Here is a 16,757-nt window from a genome sequence, read left to right as displayed (position 1 = left end):
GTTGGGCACCTATAGTCTAACGGAAGATTTTTCGGGGAATGCTGTTCCTAATTTTAAAAAAAAACCCTCAGGACGACAATCATTATTACAAAAATATTTTCCCAGTCTTTGGTACTTGAGCATAAAAAATTTCGCCACCCCTGTCCGAAGGTTTACTCCAATTTAGATCTACTAAATGAGTATTAAATTTACATCACATCACCATGTTCAATATTAATTAAGAAAATCATTTGGAAACCGATTTAAACACTACACGATGTAAGCAATTGCCGAGCACTCGATGGATACAGGACACAAATTTGACTTCGAAACCAAGATATTGGGCCATCAAAGGCTATCGAAATCCATAGAAATCCATAGAAACCCTGAAAATATTAATAGGGATGACGGTTTACGGTTCAAAACGTCATGCCTTCCGGCACTGTCAGCAAAATCAAATATTCGACCCGGTATCTTTGAACGTAACTAGTGAAACATTACTCTGACCAACGTTTGCTCTTAGCTAATAGGATTTCGGATTCCTTTTAGAATTCTTAGAGCGACGTTTGCATTCATACACCTACACTACACTTCATCATAACACATATCTTTTGATAATGGCCTCTGCAACGATCCCGAAACGTCGAAGAAATAAGGAAGAAGTACACGCGGTGGAATCTATTACGATAAAAAAAACAACCGTGAAAGTCTCAAACATTATAAAATCATTTGGGCCTCACAGTGTGTAACAGAGCTTGCTCAACTTATTAGATCCATACTCTGGGACTAAACACCAATATGTGAAATTTCTAAGCCCGGCATTCAAATACATTTTAAATTATAAGCCGACATGTCACCGCTCGGACATCGTGGGCGTAAAATAACGTAAGCATAAGATAATAGTATTTCCTAATAATTCAATTACTGTAAATTATTATTACTTACACTCAAGTATAGTAAAAAAAAGTGTCAGTTTATATAAATAGTATCGGTTGTTTATCTAGCTAAGCTAATAACCTCGATAAAAAAACAAATTAAATAACGATAGTCTACGAGAGAATTTATATAAGCATAAGCTACTTGAACTAGCATTAAAATGAGATATGACACGCCTCTAAACGCAAATACCTTGTATTAGTAATGCATATAAATATAGCATGTCTGATATAAATAAAATAAAATGCGGAGCGAAAATTTCAATCGATTCAACCACAGACTAGTTTGATAACAGACAAAAATGTAAATACGTAAATTTTACGTGAATATCATGCTCTGTGTCACGTAGCCATTGCGTATGGGGACTTTTAAATTTTGGGTTTGAGTCCCCACTATAATAGGGACGGGCCCTCCCAAAACTCCTTTTCAGTGACTTAATAATAGTAAGGAAAAGGATTTCTATTGATTTCTTTATCTTCAATTACGCCAACAATATCCAACAAGGCCAATATAGAGGGCCTTGTATATTAATCAACGCAATTGATTAATAATAACATACATAGTAAATAAAAGGACCCCTAGGAAGACATCTGAGTCTGCGAGTTTATCTTAAATATATAATTAAAGATTAATGTAGTTTAAAAATTAACATAGTGTACATACAAATTAATGGCCCCACTAAACTACATCTGTCTGAAATATCTGTATTTTTTATGACTCGGAATATCTCCGGAGTAGTTACCCAAGACTGAGGTCGCTATGCACTCAAGTGGGCTTGAACTGAATTTACATTGCGACATGCACATCTACGTTTATGATTTTAAAGCATTATTGTCCTATTCGGATAACACGTTTGCAACTGTCAGCCAAATGTTGTTGTAAAAATACCTAAGGTAAAATAAGTAATATTGAAATAAGGGTAATTATTGTAGGGTTTCGTTCGTATTTGACCTAATCTGCTCACACGACCATTTTAATATTGAGATTTCCCCCTGGCAATAAAACGCAAAATGAACGAGGATACTGAAATATGTAATTTTCATTAACTCGAAAAGTAGATCGACAACACCCATGTTTTTTTACATGTCTATCTGGAAACCGTATGTGAGCAATGTATTCCACAATTCAAGGTTTTTTAAGGACATTGTAGGTATGAAGAACCCGTTTTGTAATACCGGACCGCCCCCATATTTTAATAGAATATATTTTCGCAACATTAGCACTAATTTTAAGTCTCTGGGTATACGAAAAATAGACGAAAAGGGTAGGTGACTTTATATAAAATACACAGTATGATTGTTCCTTCGATTTTTGAATCGTTCGATTCGATTTTTGATTTCCTCTTACTATTAAAATGTAATTATTATTGTTTTGTTAGATACTGTAGATGTATATCGATCAACGAAGCGATTTCGTGCGAAGCCGGTTGCTTCAGCTAGTTGTTTTTTTTATCTATATTATGGAGTAGATGACACTGGCAAAGGGTGGAGGTAGGCTGGTAAGATCTGACATAAATAGTGCACACTAAACTTTGTCAGCCATACGTATTTGTATTTCTACAATATGAAAATAGTGTTACCGCGTTACCCCGCGTAACTAAGCCATAATATAAAATAGTCAAAAAATAGTCGTCTATCCTACATAGTTTTAAATGAAGAATATTTTTAATTCTCATGTTTTGTTTAAGCAGGACTTAAAAAAAACTAACCTACACCATCAGTAATATGTACCTATTCTTCATTCAACGAAAACAAATAAGTATAACTGAAAAAGTTTGCACTATTTTTGAGTTTCACTCATATCATACCTAAACTAATATGCTATGGTTTAGACAGGGTTTAATTGATTTTTAAAAACTAACCAACACTATGTACAAATCGTAGTCTTATTTCAATGCAAACAAATGCGTATGACTGACAAAGTTTAGTATGCATTATGTATGTCTGATCTTAACAGCCTACATCCACCCTTCGCTACTACTAGATGATGTATGACTAATTTAAACCGAAATTTAAATAAATTAACTTGATTATCGATGTATATGATACGGATAACACAATCAATGATATGTGACTACGTAGGTACAACAGCAGACACAATATTACTTGTATGTTTACACTGTTAAACCGATGGCCAAGTGCATCTAAGACTGAGAATTTATTTAAGGGAACACACTCATTTTAAAATCACACAAAGGAACTCATTTCGCGACGCGACATAACTTACTTCGACGCACGCGACTTAAAGGATTTAAAATGTAAAAATATAGACCGGTTTTCGTGCGGCCGACGCTCGGTACGGTAGTGCGAGATGAATCTTGGCGTCGCCGGCGTCCCGACGGGGGTAGGGCGTCACGGCGTTGCCATGGCGACGGCGCAGTAGGGAGCGGGGTGGGGGGACTGCAGAGATCGCTTCCCCTTCTTGGGTCCACTCCCGTCTGGTGTGGTGCACCAGCACGCGATATCGGCGGATGCATTTCGAAAGAGTGAGGAAGTGAATGTTTACATAATATAATATGACCGCTTTTGGGCATTTTATTGCTTGAACCTTTGCACAGATATATTTATTTATCTGTTATGTAAGCCACATTGCATCAAAAGTGTAAGATATATCCCTGTAAAAACGGTTCAATTTTAATATAATATTATCATCATTCGAAAGTCTCACTTTTTCAAACTCATTATACGAGAGTATAAATATTATGTAGGTATTAATTCTTATGACGATTTACTTATCCATTTTACTTTATTGAAAATCGAATGACATTTTACAATAGTTGGCGCCTGTGATGGCCGAGCGATGTGTTGGCTTATAAAATCGTTGGTCTCGGGTTCGAATCTGGAGTGTGTCAAATTCATGTATAGCATGTACCTGATAGGTTGAGCAAATGGCTAAAATATATTTCTCGCCAGACAAAACTCTTGTTCGTTAGGTGGCTCTGATCCGCATAGGATTATAGTGTCAATTGAAAAAATTAAACAAAAATTTTAATTAAGAAAAGTAAACAACAGTCTAAAAAATTCAAAAAGTCAAAAGCAAGAAGGTGTCGACTCTTTATTTTATTAAATACTTACTCAGAGAAAAAATGTTTATCTTTAATCTTGGTAATTGTGTTTAATCTTGAAAAATGGAATCGTGCGGATTTTAATAAAAATCCTATACTGTGCAGTATACAAAGTATAATGATATATTTCAATTACATACCTACTCGAAGAAATTACATTTCCTCTCAAGTAATATCAGCATTAAATATATACCTACATCTTCACGCCATGTGTATTATATAAAAACAGTAGTTTTTATAATAAAGCTTGGTTGGGCCAATTATGGTCGCCATCACCCATATAAATATAAATCCCTCCTACCTCAAAATTACTGTGTGCTATGAAAAGCGCAACCAAGCCTCGAATTGTAATTGTAAAAAATATCATTATATTATATTATTATATATTATGACATCGAACAAAATATTCCTTTTAATCAGTGGTGAGTTTACATTTCTCAATAAACAAGTTAACTTTTATGTTTAGTTTAGATAATAACTATAAAACCGGAGAGGGTGGAAGTAGATAATATATTCCTACCCCCTCTTATAAGGGTTCAATAGCTGGATAATAATCGATTTAAAATACCGTTATGATAATACATATAGTTAACGTGGTGGTTATATGACGTAATGTAATGTTTAATTTGTGGGTAACGATTGGACATTAATTTAAAATGATAGTTGTAACAAATTGATTAGTATAGTAACAGTAAAGATTGAGGACCATTGTATAACGTTCCATTAGTAGATATTTATTTGTTGAACTATTCCTTAACTTACAATGTAAACGTAAACCAAAGATCATAAACAAAAAACAGATGTAATGTTTTGACAGACGGAATGCCTTGAGTGAAACACTAATCGTGGTTAATTATTTAATTGATTGAAGAGTAAATATGTATCAATCAATTTGCCATTTATTTGTGCAACACTACAACAGGGCATGAGGCACCAACTACAAGTATTGAAACACATTACAGAAAGACCCAAGATCAATAATCAATAGTTGCCAACGGTACTATAAGTATTTATAGTACAATACGATAATTTTGAAGATTCACCATGAAAAAATATGTTTCTGTATGTACTGTAGTTTTTTCAGAAATATCATAGCATAAAAAGAACAATGCTGAAGAGGTATTGCTGCGAGTTGCGACTAACCGGGAACTGAGCCCATCGTGTAGTACTGTTTAGTAAACCTAATTGAGGTGATATACTATGACATATTATGGTATGTACTCTTGAGTCCTTTCTATATGTTAAAAATCAATTAAAATGGTCATATAATTGTCCTGTAAGAGTGTATAAACTTTGCATGAATTTAAATATTGTGACCGCGCAGTAACTTATTTTTCCCCAATCACATTGAAACTCGGATCGTTACCTTCTGCCTCCCATTTGAACGTAACCATCATAAGGTTACAGCAGCTATCTAATATTATTATTATTATGTAGTAAATAAAGACATGGAATGTTTCGTTACAGAAATACTACAAAATAGTTTACCAGAAGATTTAAGTAAATTCCAGGAATCAACAATGCAGAACGCATTTTGTTATTTTGCAATAGTTTAAAAGTAGTATTTTCATTTGTTCTAAAGGCCGTTCCAACGACCGTGCAAATGGCATCCTAAATTAAGCTTGGCAATAAAATACAAAGTAAAATAAACATATATATGTAAAATCAATAAGTGTTATATACATCAGGATGCGACCCAGTAATGCTGTTCTGTTGAGCGGTGTAGACGGGTGGTTGAGGTCAGTGTTGTTTTTACGATGCATCAAAGTGTCATGTTTTTAATCTAGGCCATTCTTGCTGTGTGATCTTTCTATGATCTCTATCATTCATTATAACGTCAAGAGCTACTAATGCATAATGGTTATTTTTAGCGGTGACTTCATTTCGAAGTAATATTATGAATTAATTTATCCTCAACTGAGATTGCGGCAATATTACATACCGCAAATAACTAGAATTGCAACGATTTGAGGAATTATGCGATAATATTGATAAAAAAGGTCATCCACCTACGCAATTTTGAAATATTACAACCATTTTTCAATAGATTATAACTAAGTAAAAAAATGTTGTTTGATAATAAATTCATGTACTGAGTATATTTTATATCATTGGTGGCGAACCTATGGCACGCGAAATGATTTTGCAAGGCACGCGATTTATTTTGAAGAGCAGAAAAAACATATAATAATAATAAATGACATCGCATTGTATAAAAGTAGCAGACAAATACTCTTCAAGAATAAGCATTATGTTTATTGTAAATAAATAATTGCATAGGTCGGTCCTTAGGCTTTATGCGCCACATATAATATTATCGCAATAACGTCATCAGGCGGCGGAGGGAACCGCGCCGAAAACCTCTGATATTGATCGATTTACAATGCTTGAGACCACTGTAGCGAGAGAATCCTTCATCTGATCGTAGCAATCTGTGCGTAAAGATCCAAACTAAGTAATAGAACAAACAATTTAATTTCTGCTAACAAAACTCTTCTTCTTTCGACCATGTCCGATCCTAATAGAATCATATGGGCCTCCACAGAGTGGAGGTTTGTATTAACAAATTTTGTTTTTACGAGAAATGGATGTCAGCCACTTGCTCAACGTATTAGGTCAATACTCTGACTCATACACAAATTGAAAAACAATATGTGTACTTGCCAGACCCAGGATTCGAACCTGGGACCCACGACACTATAGGCCGACACTCAAGCCACGCGGCTATCGTGGGTGCGCCAGATATAATATTATCGCACTAAGGTCATCAGGCGGCGGAGGAAACCGCGCCGCAAACCTCTGATTTTAATCGATTTACATGCTTGGGAGCACTGTAGCAAGAGAATGCTTTATCTGATCGGAGCAATTTGTGCGTAAAGAACCAAACTAAGTAATCCAACAACAAACAATTTCATTTCTGCTAACAAAAATTACTGTACCAAATAAGCAACAAAAATTTGGTGAAGCTTTTAATAGTAATTCTGGTTTCAAAACTGGTGGACCGAAATGTATGGCTTAATTGAAAAAAGTGACAAGCTATAATATGTGTGCTATGTTCTGTGAGTGGTATCTAGAACATTACTATTTTTTTTAAAACCATTTTTTCTCCATGAAACAGGCACGTCACAGTCGAAAAATAATATTAGGGAAATTTTGGCACGTGTACGTAAAAAAGTTTGCCAACCCTGCTTTACAAACAAAAACCTTATGCTGCAGTCACGGTTGCACTAAATAAACAGATGTAGTGTTTATATACAGAAAATCAGATGAAATAGTTGGCCCTGAAATTAAAGCTAATCTGAAGTCGTAAACGTCGAGGACGTCGGAACATGTAGTTGTGATATTATTTAATAGCGGTTGATTCATCACACTACTTACTATGCCAATCTACCCAATTGCAATACTAAAACTTGAATAATTCTCAATTTATATATGGCTGCAATGGGTAATCTACATTGTTTAAGGATATACTTCAGCTGGGGCACGGTCTAAGACGATTATGACTACGCGACGCGAAGATTGTGCAAACGACGCATGCAGAACAAAACATAATTTGTCATAAAAATTCAACATGCGTCAATTTAATGTTACGTTTATTGTTCTATCAGTAATAATAATAATATATTCATTGACATGTTTTCTTTTTCAAGTAAATGGGTAACGTTTTTTAGTCATCTTTACACGATTTAAGAATTCATTCCCCCGACGCCACCACAAAACAAATTGACGTGTTCACAGCTCTACTTTCGCTCTCCGATTGAGAGCGAATCCGAAATTTAGTCGCACCTATAGTTGAAAATTATTTGCCGTTTTACTCAAGTATGCTTTTAAACAGTTATTAATATTGATGGCAATGATAACACGCAGGGATGGAAAACGAAATAAATGTGTGTGAACAAGCAAAGGTAGATACTCTATAAAAACGTTGGGAAAGCTACGCCCGTCAAGAATAGATCACCGTTAGACGATTATCATAATTCAACGAAAGTGTTGATTTATTTTCATAGTAAGGGGTGCGATACTCCACCCCTTTCCCTTGCGAGATATCCCCATCCCAAAAATATGCACATATTATACTGCTATTATAATATATATAATTCCGATAGGCTATTCACCAATACACTACATTTTGATGCAGGGTTTAGAATGAGTGAATGTCCTACGAAAATTAACCACACATTATTAATACGTGAAATAGTGTGTGTTGTGTGTTTAAGTTTTTCCCATATTCTTCCACACTCGAGATCGGTTGCCTGTTACTCCACACCCGTTAGGTATTTCAGTTCCCATTATTTCTGAGTTCCCTGACTGCTACATACTTCCTGCGTTTTGCGGTTTCGATTTGCGAATAGCCGTCGTAATGGGTGGCCTATATATAGGCCTAAACCGACGCTCTTCCTTTGTCTTTAATGTGATACAAATTTAATAGGTGAATCAAATAATACAGCTGCCTAAGTAGGGATCTAGGACGATTTGGCGCCGGGACAACTGGACGCCACGCAATTCGAAAATAAACAAACGTTAGTTACTTATAGGTACTTTTAAAGAAAAATAATATTATTATTTATATTTAAATTATTATATTTTGATTTAATAGTTAGTGAGAATTTAAATCTGCACACGTAAAAAATGATATAATCGTGCATATGTTTAAGTTTCAACGAAAAAAGAGTTTTTTATTTTTATATAAAACCTTAGGCATGGTAATTCTCAATCCGCAATAAGGAAAATATTATGTTAAGAGTAAAATGAATTAAAACTACCAAGTAGTAGATAGAAACTGGTTAAAATTCCTCGTCTACGTTCTGTATACGTGTCTACGACAGTGCGGCGTCCAATTGTCCTGGCGTCCAGTTTTCCCATTCCCCTAAGTAGATACCTAATGTTAAATATAATTTTGTGGTTTCTACAATTTTTTGCGTGTTAGTGTTGCAAACGCATTAGATAACTACAAAATAACAACCCCTAAACACGTAAGCTTTCCATTTCGTTCGCGTATTATAAGTTCAGGAAATGAAAGCGGTGTGCCAAAAGTGGCGCTGTCATCGCCAATAATCGAATGGAAGTCGTTATACTATTTCCCCTCTGCAAAGCCTTCCTTAAGTATTTCCTCCAAGAATCGAATTCACGTTGCTACCCCATCCACCCTGTTATGAAATCGTAAGTAGGTAGCTATATACTATAGATGTACTCAGTGAGAATTTATATATAGGAAAGATTACGTAATGTGGATCAATATTTACGTGTCCGGAAAACAGTACGTATGCAGTTCGCCGTATCACACTTCACCGGGAAATGTTGAATCAAAAATATATTAGACTGTCCAACCTCTTTGGGTAGTATGGTACCTACTTCTAGTTGTTGTCGGTTTAGGGCCCTATGTATGAGATTCCCAAATTCTTTATAAGCTATTTAACCGATTTTCCATCATATAGCGTATAGCACTGTTTGTGACGTAAACAATCTGACGTCACACGCCATTCAAAATGGCTGCTTCATCTGTCACTTTCAAATGTCATTTTAGTAGGTAACTGATACAATGCCTCGTACCTATTTCGCTTACAAAGCGCAATATTTCTCATGGAGAGATAAGATGAATTTACGTAAGATTACGATAAAATATCTCCGCTAAACGACCGCAAAAATAGGTACCTACTGCTGTATATGGCATTAAAATATGCAATTGGAAGCATTCTGCATTCTTCAAAATATTATGGTGCCTACCTACCTAGTTAATTATTGTAAGATAACTGTAATAAACAAGGCACAACTCTCAATTACACTGGATACATCATTAGTGTCATACGGTGATTGGTATAAATGATAATATTATACAGAGATCATTACATAGTATTATCTAAATCCATTTGCATTTCTGTCATTTATTCTTATTCTGTTTTGACATCTCATAATTGGAGTGAAGTTAGTCATAATAATATGTATGTATTCAGTATTGCCACCAAATGGAAATGTTTACTGGCAAAACTTTATCCTTTCGTACAGTAGAATTATAAAATAAATGTGATAAAATAACTGATAAATTATTTAAAGTTCATAATAATTATTCATTTATAATTATTAAATTTATATGGTACCAAAGTTCATAATAATTATTCATTTATAATTATTAAATTTATATGGTACCGTTCGCACACTTTCAGACACATTTACAATTTCAAAATTTTGAATTATTGATCGGGGAATGAAATTTTATAAGATTGCCATTATACGGACACCATGACACATGATGACGTCACATTCGTGACGTCGCTAAACAACGAATTACGTTTGTACTCATGCATACAAACGTGCAGTATAAATATAGCCTATAAGGTTTTTGGGAATCTCATGCATACGACCCTTACACTTTAAAGGAAGCCAGCAGCAAACAATTTTTTTAAAAAGCCGACATACTGGATTATTTGTTAGGTTGGGTTAGGTATTCATTCTTGAATTCATTAATTTTGCCAAAATCAGCTATGAAGATTGAATTAATGTTCATATTGAATCTAATAAAATTCGATACAGTATAGCAGGGGGTCCTAACCGCGTGCCCGCGGAGCCATTTTCGTGCGCCCCCGATACAATATTAAATAATAATAATAAAAAAATATATATATTTATTGAAATCGCAACAAAATAATAATATTTTTGTTATTTTACGAATAAACTTTCATTCCACTGCCAGTGAGTTAAAGGATACATATTATGCTAATATTATGCAAATGTTTAAGTAGGTACCTGCGTTTTTTTTTTCTGGCAACGCCGTTCTGTCTAAATTTTAGTATTGCACCACATTACTATTATCCTAAATCTCAAATGCGCCCGCTACCGCAACCCCTGCAGTATAGTATACGGTCATTTCTTTCCGATAAGAAAGCTCACGGCAAACTGTGCCAATATTTCAACATTTTCTATGTCATCATCATCATCATCTGCCGGGGTCGATCTACTGCTGTATTTATGCTTTTCCTAGCTCTCTCCGCTCTTCTCGGTCCCTAGTTCAGGGCACTAATCGCCCACAGGGACGCCCTAAATTCCGCCGGCTAAACGAATTAATAAATTCCGGCAGATATACGAGGCAGCGAAGAACTAGGGACTGAGAAGAGCTTGATGAGGCCATCATTCAGCTGTAGATCGATCCCGACTGATGATACATTAAAAATGTCCTTGTGCGATACGACATGATATAAATTTTCCTCTACGATAAATAATTATCCATTTATTATTATTATTTTTACCTCTCACAATTTTTTTAAGTAGTTCAGCCATTTTAACGCAAATTAAACGAGTCAATTAATTGTCATCACTGCCTTGCTTGTTAGTCTTCTGGGAAACTTAATAACTTTATATTATTTTTCATTTGGTCTCGGAAGAACTATGGCGCCTTACGATTAAAAATAAAAATTTCACATTAATATCGCGTATTATATCACTTACCGTGGTTCTTCTGATAAGAGTTCCATTATTGTGGTCTCTCCAGGAGCTGTGTGAGTTGACAGTGGCGTGCGTGTGGGTGGGGTTGGGGGTGTCGAGAACGGGCCAGGAGGGGCCGTCACCGGCACGCCACTGCCTGTGGATCTGCCAACTCGTATCTGAAAACCGCTCGGCGTCCTGGAAAGATAAGAAAAAATACCGTTATTGAACGAAGTAAAAGACAGATTCTTGAGAAAAGATAGAATTATTACTATTGCAGAATATCTTTTTTTTAATAACCATGCCCTTGTATTTTCGTACAAGGTAATTGAGAGAGTTAATTGCATTGAGTCACTTACATATTTTATTGAAAAATCTACTCGATTACAGTTTTTATGTGAAGTCTGCAGTTAATTGTATATCAATTTATGTATATTATTTAATTTTCTTTATGGCCAGAATAAAATATTTTGTATTTGTGTTGTTTAGTAATTTGTGAGGAACTTGGAGGACATCGCTCCTTTTATAGTATTGGGCAGTCGTTGATGACATGCCACATAGTTTGAGGTGCGTAGCCGTCACACGGACAGCAGTCATCGTCCCTAAATTTAAATCTTTTTAGATAGGCTCTCAGCGCTCCGTGGCCTGTTAGTATATGTGTGGGTTCATCTGATGTTTTTATATTCCTGGCAAGAGTGATATGATTACGTGAGGTATTTGGAGGTCATCGCTCTTTTTGTAGTATTGGGTAGTCGTTGATGACATGCCACACAGTTTCAGATGTGTAACCGTCACATGCACAGCAATCATGGTCCCTAAATTAAAATCTTTTTCGATAGGCTCTCAGTGCTCCGTGGCCTGTTAGTATATGTGTGAGTTTTTCTGATGTTCCTGGCAAGAGTGATTATTATTATGTTTGTCTGTGACAGAATATCTACACTTTTTATAGAAAATTATAATTACAAAAAATCTATAAGTGGTACATTTTTATAATCTAATAATATTCTATGATGTGTAATTAAGTCAGTTTAATGTTAATTCTTGTCAGATAACTATCATAATTTAGTAACATATTTTGTTAGTATTTCTTCCACATATTAAATAATATAACGCTTGTATTTAGCAATGCTAATAAATACAATGATTGTACTTGAACATAATTATATATTATACAACACCAAAAAGCTACGTCACTTATTAGCTCTGTATTACATTTTCTTTTTTAGGTGAAGATTTAAGACGATACATCAATGAAACGGCAAATAATTTTCAACTATAGGCGCGACGAAATTTTGGATTCGCTGGCATTCGGAGAGAGAACGTCGAACTGGGAACACGTCAATTTGTTTCGTGATGGCGACGGGGGTATTGATTCTTAAATCGTGTAAAGATTACTAAAAGCGTTACCCATGTACTTGAAAAAGAAAAAGTGTCAATGAATATATTATTATTGTTACTAATAGAACATACGTTAAAGTGCCCACCACCACCCGTCATATGCACAACCGTGGATATGCACGGCCGCTTTCTATGACGCTTTAAACGTGTCTGAAAGAAGTGATTTTAAGTGCTCATTCCGTCCCGACACGGAGCTGCACGGGACTGATGCTGCAACCATGCACCGTAGTGCTAAAAGAAGAAAGTTAAGAAAGATTTTTTTTTTGTTTTTTGGACTGGCTCTGCTGTCCGCTGACGTTAGGCGCTTTGTGTACCCGCATACTGAGTGCCACGAATTGAAATGGATGAGTCTACAGAAGAGTCGGGACTATCCCGCTCCCCATACGACGCTGCAAATTTCTCAAATGCCGCAAAGTTGGCCTCGGTTGCTACAACCCGGCCCATCTATTATCAAGCCAAGCTCGTGGAGTCTGGCGGCGAAGTTGCCATGGCCGGTGAGGAACTGGCTAATCCAGTGCGAAGGTTGGAGTCTTCTAGTTTGGTGCCTGCAGAATACGTCTGGAAAAAAACGTGACAAATTATATTTCCTTCGGCATGCGTCATTTGCAACCACGACCCGCAATCCGCGCATCGCCTAGCCACGATCTTTTTAGACCGTGCCTCAACTGAGGTATAGCCTTAATAAGTCAACTCATTAAATCCGTTTAATGAACGATCAATAAACTTATATTAGTTACTGGTTGCACAGAAGAGAAATCAAAGATATCTGTTTGAAATGTGTATTGTAAGATTTACAACGATAATTAAAAAGAGTGTTGGCAGAAACATAAACAAAGTTTTTTAAATTATTGTACATATTATGCTTAATTATATGTAAGTATGTAGACACATTCCAATGTTAACGTATATTATGTAAATTGCCCAAGTAACCGATATATTTATGATTCTGTAACTAGTTATCAAACTTAATGTACGTAATAAACATATCTGAGTAATGGTTATAGTGTTAAATTAATTTACCGGGTAAACGGTATAATGATCGGTGTTTGATATCAATAATTATCCGATACTAAGCTCATTCAATAACTTCATTTTAACTTCGTTATTATGTTAATCAAGTCAATAGTATGATTACTGAAATATTATATTACAATAATTAATCTATGCCAATCTAAGGGGTTTCCATATTTTTGTTTTTACGATAAATGGATGTTAGCTACTTGCTCAACATATTACCTATATGTTAATAATATTACATATTAAATATTGAAATAATATGTCGACACGTTACCGCTTGGATATCGAGAGCACAATGAGACATGTAGACAGGTACATAACGGAAGCGAAGGGTGGAGTTAGGCTGTTAAGATCAGACATTACACTATACTTTTTTAATCAAACGTATTTATTTTCATTGAACTACATAACTAAGACTACAATGAGTAGATAGTGTTTGTTACTTTTTAAAATTCAATTAAACCCTATCTAATCCAAGCCATAGTAGATAAAAGTAAAAAAAATAATTACAAGATAAAAAGAACTTTCTATATACCTACAACGTTTTTAAATTCTGTTTGTTGAACCGCATAAACTTGACATGACTAGCTTAAACGATCAAAAAAATTGTACTTGCCATGTCATATTGATTTTCATAGTAACGCACGTATATATTAATAATTTATTAGCTAGGACCCCAGACCCCTCCCCTAGCAACCAATAATGGTGTCGAAATAACTTTTCATAAAAAACAGAATTAACTGAAAATGAATTCAATTCTACTTAAAGATGGCTAATGCATTGGCATCGTGTTCTGATATATTCTAAAAGTTTCAAATGTCTAGCTAGTCGGGAAGTTAGTCAAAAATAGATTGCAAGATTTGTACCGGACGAAGAACCACCGAACAAATAAGAATACGAGCTAAGAAAAACGTTGTAAAATCGTTTATCTGTAAAATATAGTTTATCTGCATATACACTAGCAGTAATATGACGTATTCTTAATTCAACGAAAACAAATAAAAATGACTGAAAAAGCATGCACTATTTTTGTCGGATCGCCCATAGAATACCTAAACTATTACTGTTTGATTTTGGCAGGGTTCAATAGAATTTTAAAAACTAACCAGCACCCTCATTGTAGTCTTTGTTCAATGAAACAAATAGTTTTGGATGACAATTCTTCTTATTCTTTTATTACCGTCTTCTATCGAAGAATGGTGACCAAATTGCAGTAGGTACATTTCCTTATCAATGCCTTGAACATTGTACCACTTTCGGAGGTTATGTAGCTAAAAGACTCCCTTCCAACTATGCGTGTGCTGTCCGCTACTCTTTACTATTACTTCATTACTACTGGAGTAGATTATGCTTCACATTGCGGAAAATATCGTCAAAGTATTATTAAGCTTTTCTGCACTAGTGGCTGCAAACTTCGACTCAACTATTTCTAAAACAATGGAACCCAGTTATCCATGTGCGGAAATGTTATATATCAGGGTTGGCGAATCTTTTTATGTTCGCGTGCCAAAATTTCCCAAATATTATTTTTCAACTATCTGACGTGCCAATCATTTTTTCATCAGGAAATAATAGTTTTTAAAAAATCTATTAAAAATTATGATGTTCTATATACCACTCACAGAACATAGCAGACATATAGCTATATCACTTTTTTCAATTATAGGTACATTCCGGTCCAATATTTTGAAACTGTCTGCCAGAATTACTACTAGGTACTACCTTTACCAAGTTTTTGTTTCTTATTTGGTGCAGACATTTTTTTGGGTAGACATGAAACTATTTGTTAATGTATTAATAATTAGTTTGGTTATTATCGCACATATTGACACGAGAATTGCTCCGATCAGATGAGGCATTCTCTCGCTACAGTGGTCTCAAGCATTGTAAATCGATCAAAATTAGAGGTTCGCGGCGCGGCATCCCCCGCCGCCTGATGAGGTTAGTGTGGTGATATTATATGTGACGCATAAAGTCTAAGGACCGACCTATGCAATTATATATTTAAATTAAACGTAATGCTTGTTTCAGTATTTGCCTGCTATTTTTATACAATGCGATCTGTCATTTATTATTAATATATGTATTTTTTTCTCTTCAAACGCGTGCCATACAAAATCATCTCGCGTGCCACCATTGTTGTGCGTTGCATTGCGTGCCATAGGTTCGCCACCCCTGCTATATATTATACTCCAAGGTTGACAAATAGATTCATGAACTGATTCTATCTACAATATTATGTACAAATATAATCGGTGATGCCCTGATTATTGATGTTGGTAATTTATTTTTGGTGTAGGTATATACTATGCACGTGTGTGTGAAATAAATAAATAAATATACATACTTATAAGTAAAGTATAGAGAAATAGATGGAAAAAGTTATTATATTCTCACAATTAATGGTTATTCTTTCATAAAATTAGGTAGATATATCACAAAGTTACATAACCTGTGGCAGCGAATTAGCCCGCTTCCGTTTCCGCCACCCCCACCAGCTTCCGGGGGCGCGCATGTCGCTTCCGCTTCCGAAACTTCTCCCGCGCAATTTTAAAACTTGTCAAATCGCCCGCCACTTTTACCAGCTTTCGAACTCCGACGCACCGCGGCACTGTTAGCTAAATTATTTATCTTATTATTATGATCTCACTCCGTTCGGAGACAAATGGAAGAGAACATTAAATAATTTATTTTAATTTATTCGTCGTCCGTAAAACAAACATGTGATTTCACGACATTGAAAAATACACCGTTGTCTTCTTTTGGTCTTGTGAGTTTAGCTTGTACGGATTTTTTTCATCTTCTTGATCTAACAATAATATTTTATAATTATTAGTATCCGACTATTTTCACTTTGCGAGAATGTGATTGTAGTCTTTTGACAGAGATAATTTGACACAGGTAGGAAGCGTGGTATTAAAACATACATTATAATGGTGTAGAATTA

The 16,757-nt window shown here is 35.0% G+C and overlaps 1 protein-coding gene across 20 annotated transcripts in view; it reads right to left on the bottom strand.

Annotated features, from left to right (window-relative positions):
• The window catches only part of by (focal adhesion protein tensin), a 779,028-nt gene that overhangs the window by 114,350 nt on the left and 647,921 nt on the right, over positions 1-16,757 (bottom strand). For 9 of the 20 annotated variants that reach the window (XM_085955431.1, XM_085955428.1, XM_085955427.1 and 6 more), the window contains exons 2-3: positions 16,263-16,619; positions 11,420-11,593 (exon numbers count right to left, since the gene is read on the bottom strand). In XM_085955431.1, the coding sequence (XP_085811557.1) occupies positions 11,420-11,593; positions 16,263-16,325 (237 nt within the window). In that variant the 5' untranslated portion in view covers positions 16,326-16,619. Of the gene's footprint in view, positions 1-11,419; positions 11,594-16,262; positions 16,686-16,757 lie in introns of all 20 variants that reach the window. The other 11 variants (XM_085955416.1, XM_085955417.1, XM_085955418.1 and 8 more) reach the window with 2 other exon arrangements.

This window comes from Rhyacophila brunnea, unplaced genomic scaffold (assembly GCF_057557595.1).
Source record: "Rhyacophila brunnea isolate RB1 unplaced genomic scaffold, BYU_Rbru_1.0 scaffold_5, whole genome shotgun sequence".
Classification (NCBI taxonomy): Eukaryota; Metazoa; Arthropoda; class Insecta; order Trichoptera; family Rhyacophilidae; genus Rhyacophila; species Rhyacophila brunnea.
Note: the sequence above shows the minus strand (reverse complement) of the source record. Positions and strands in the feature narration are given on the sequence as shown.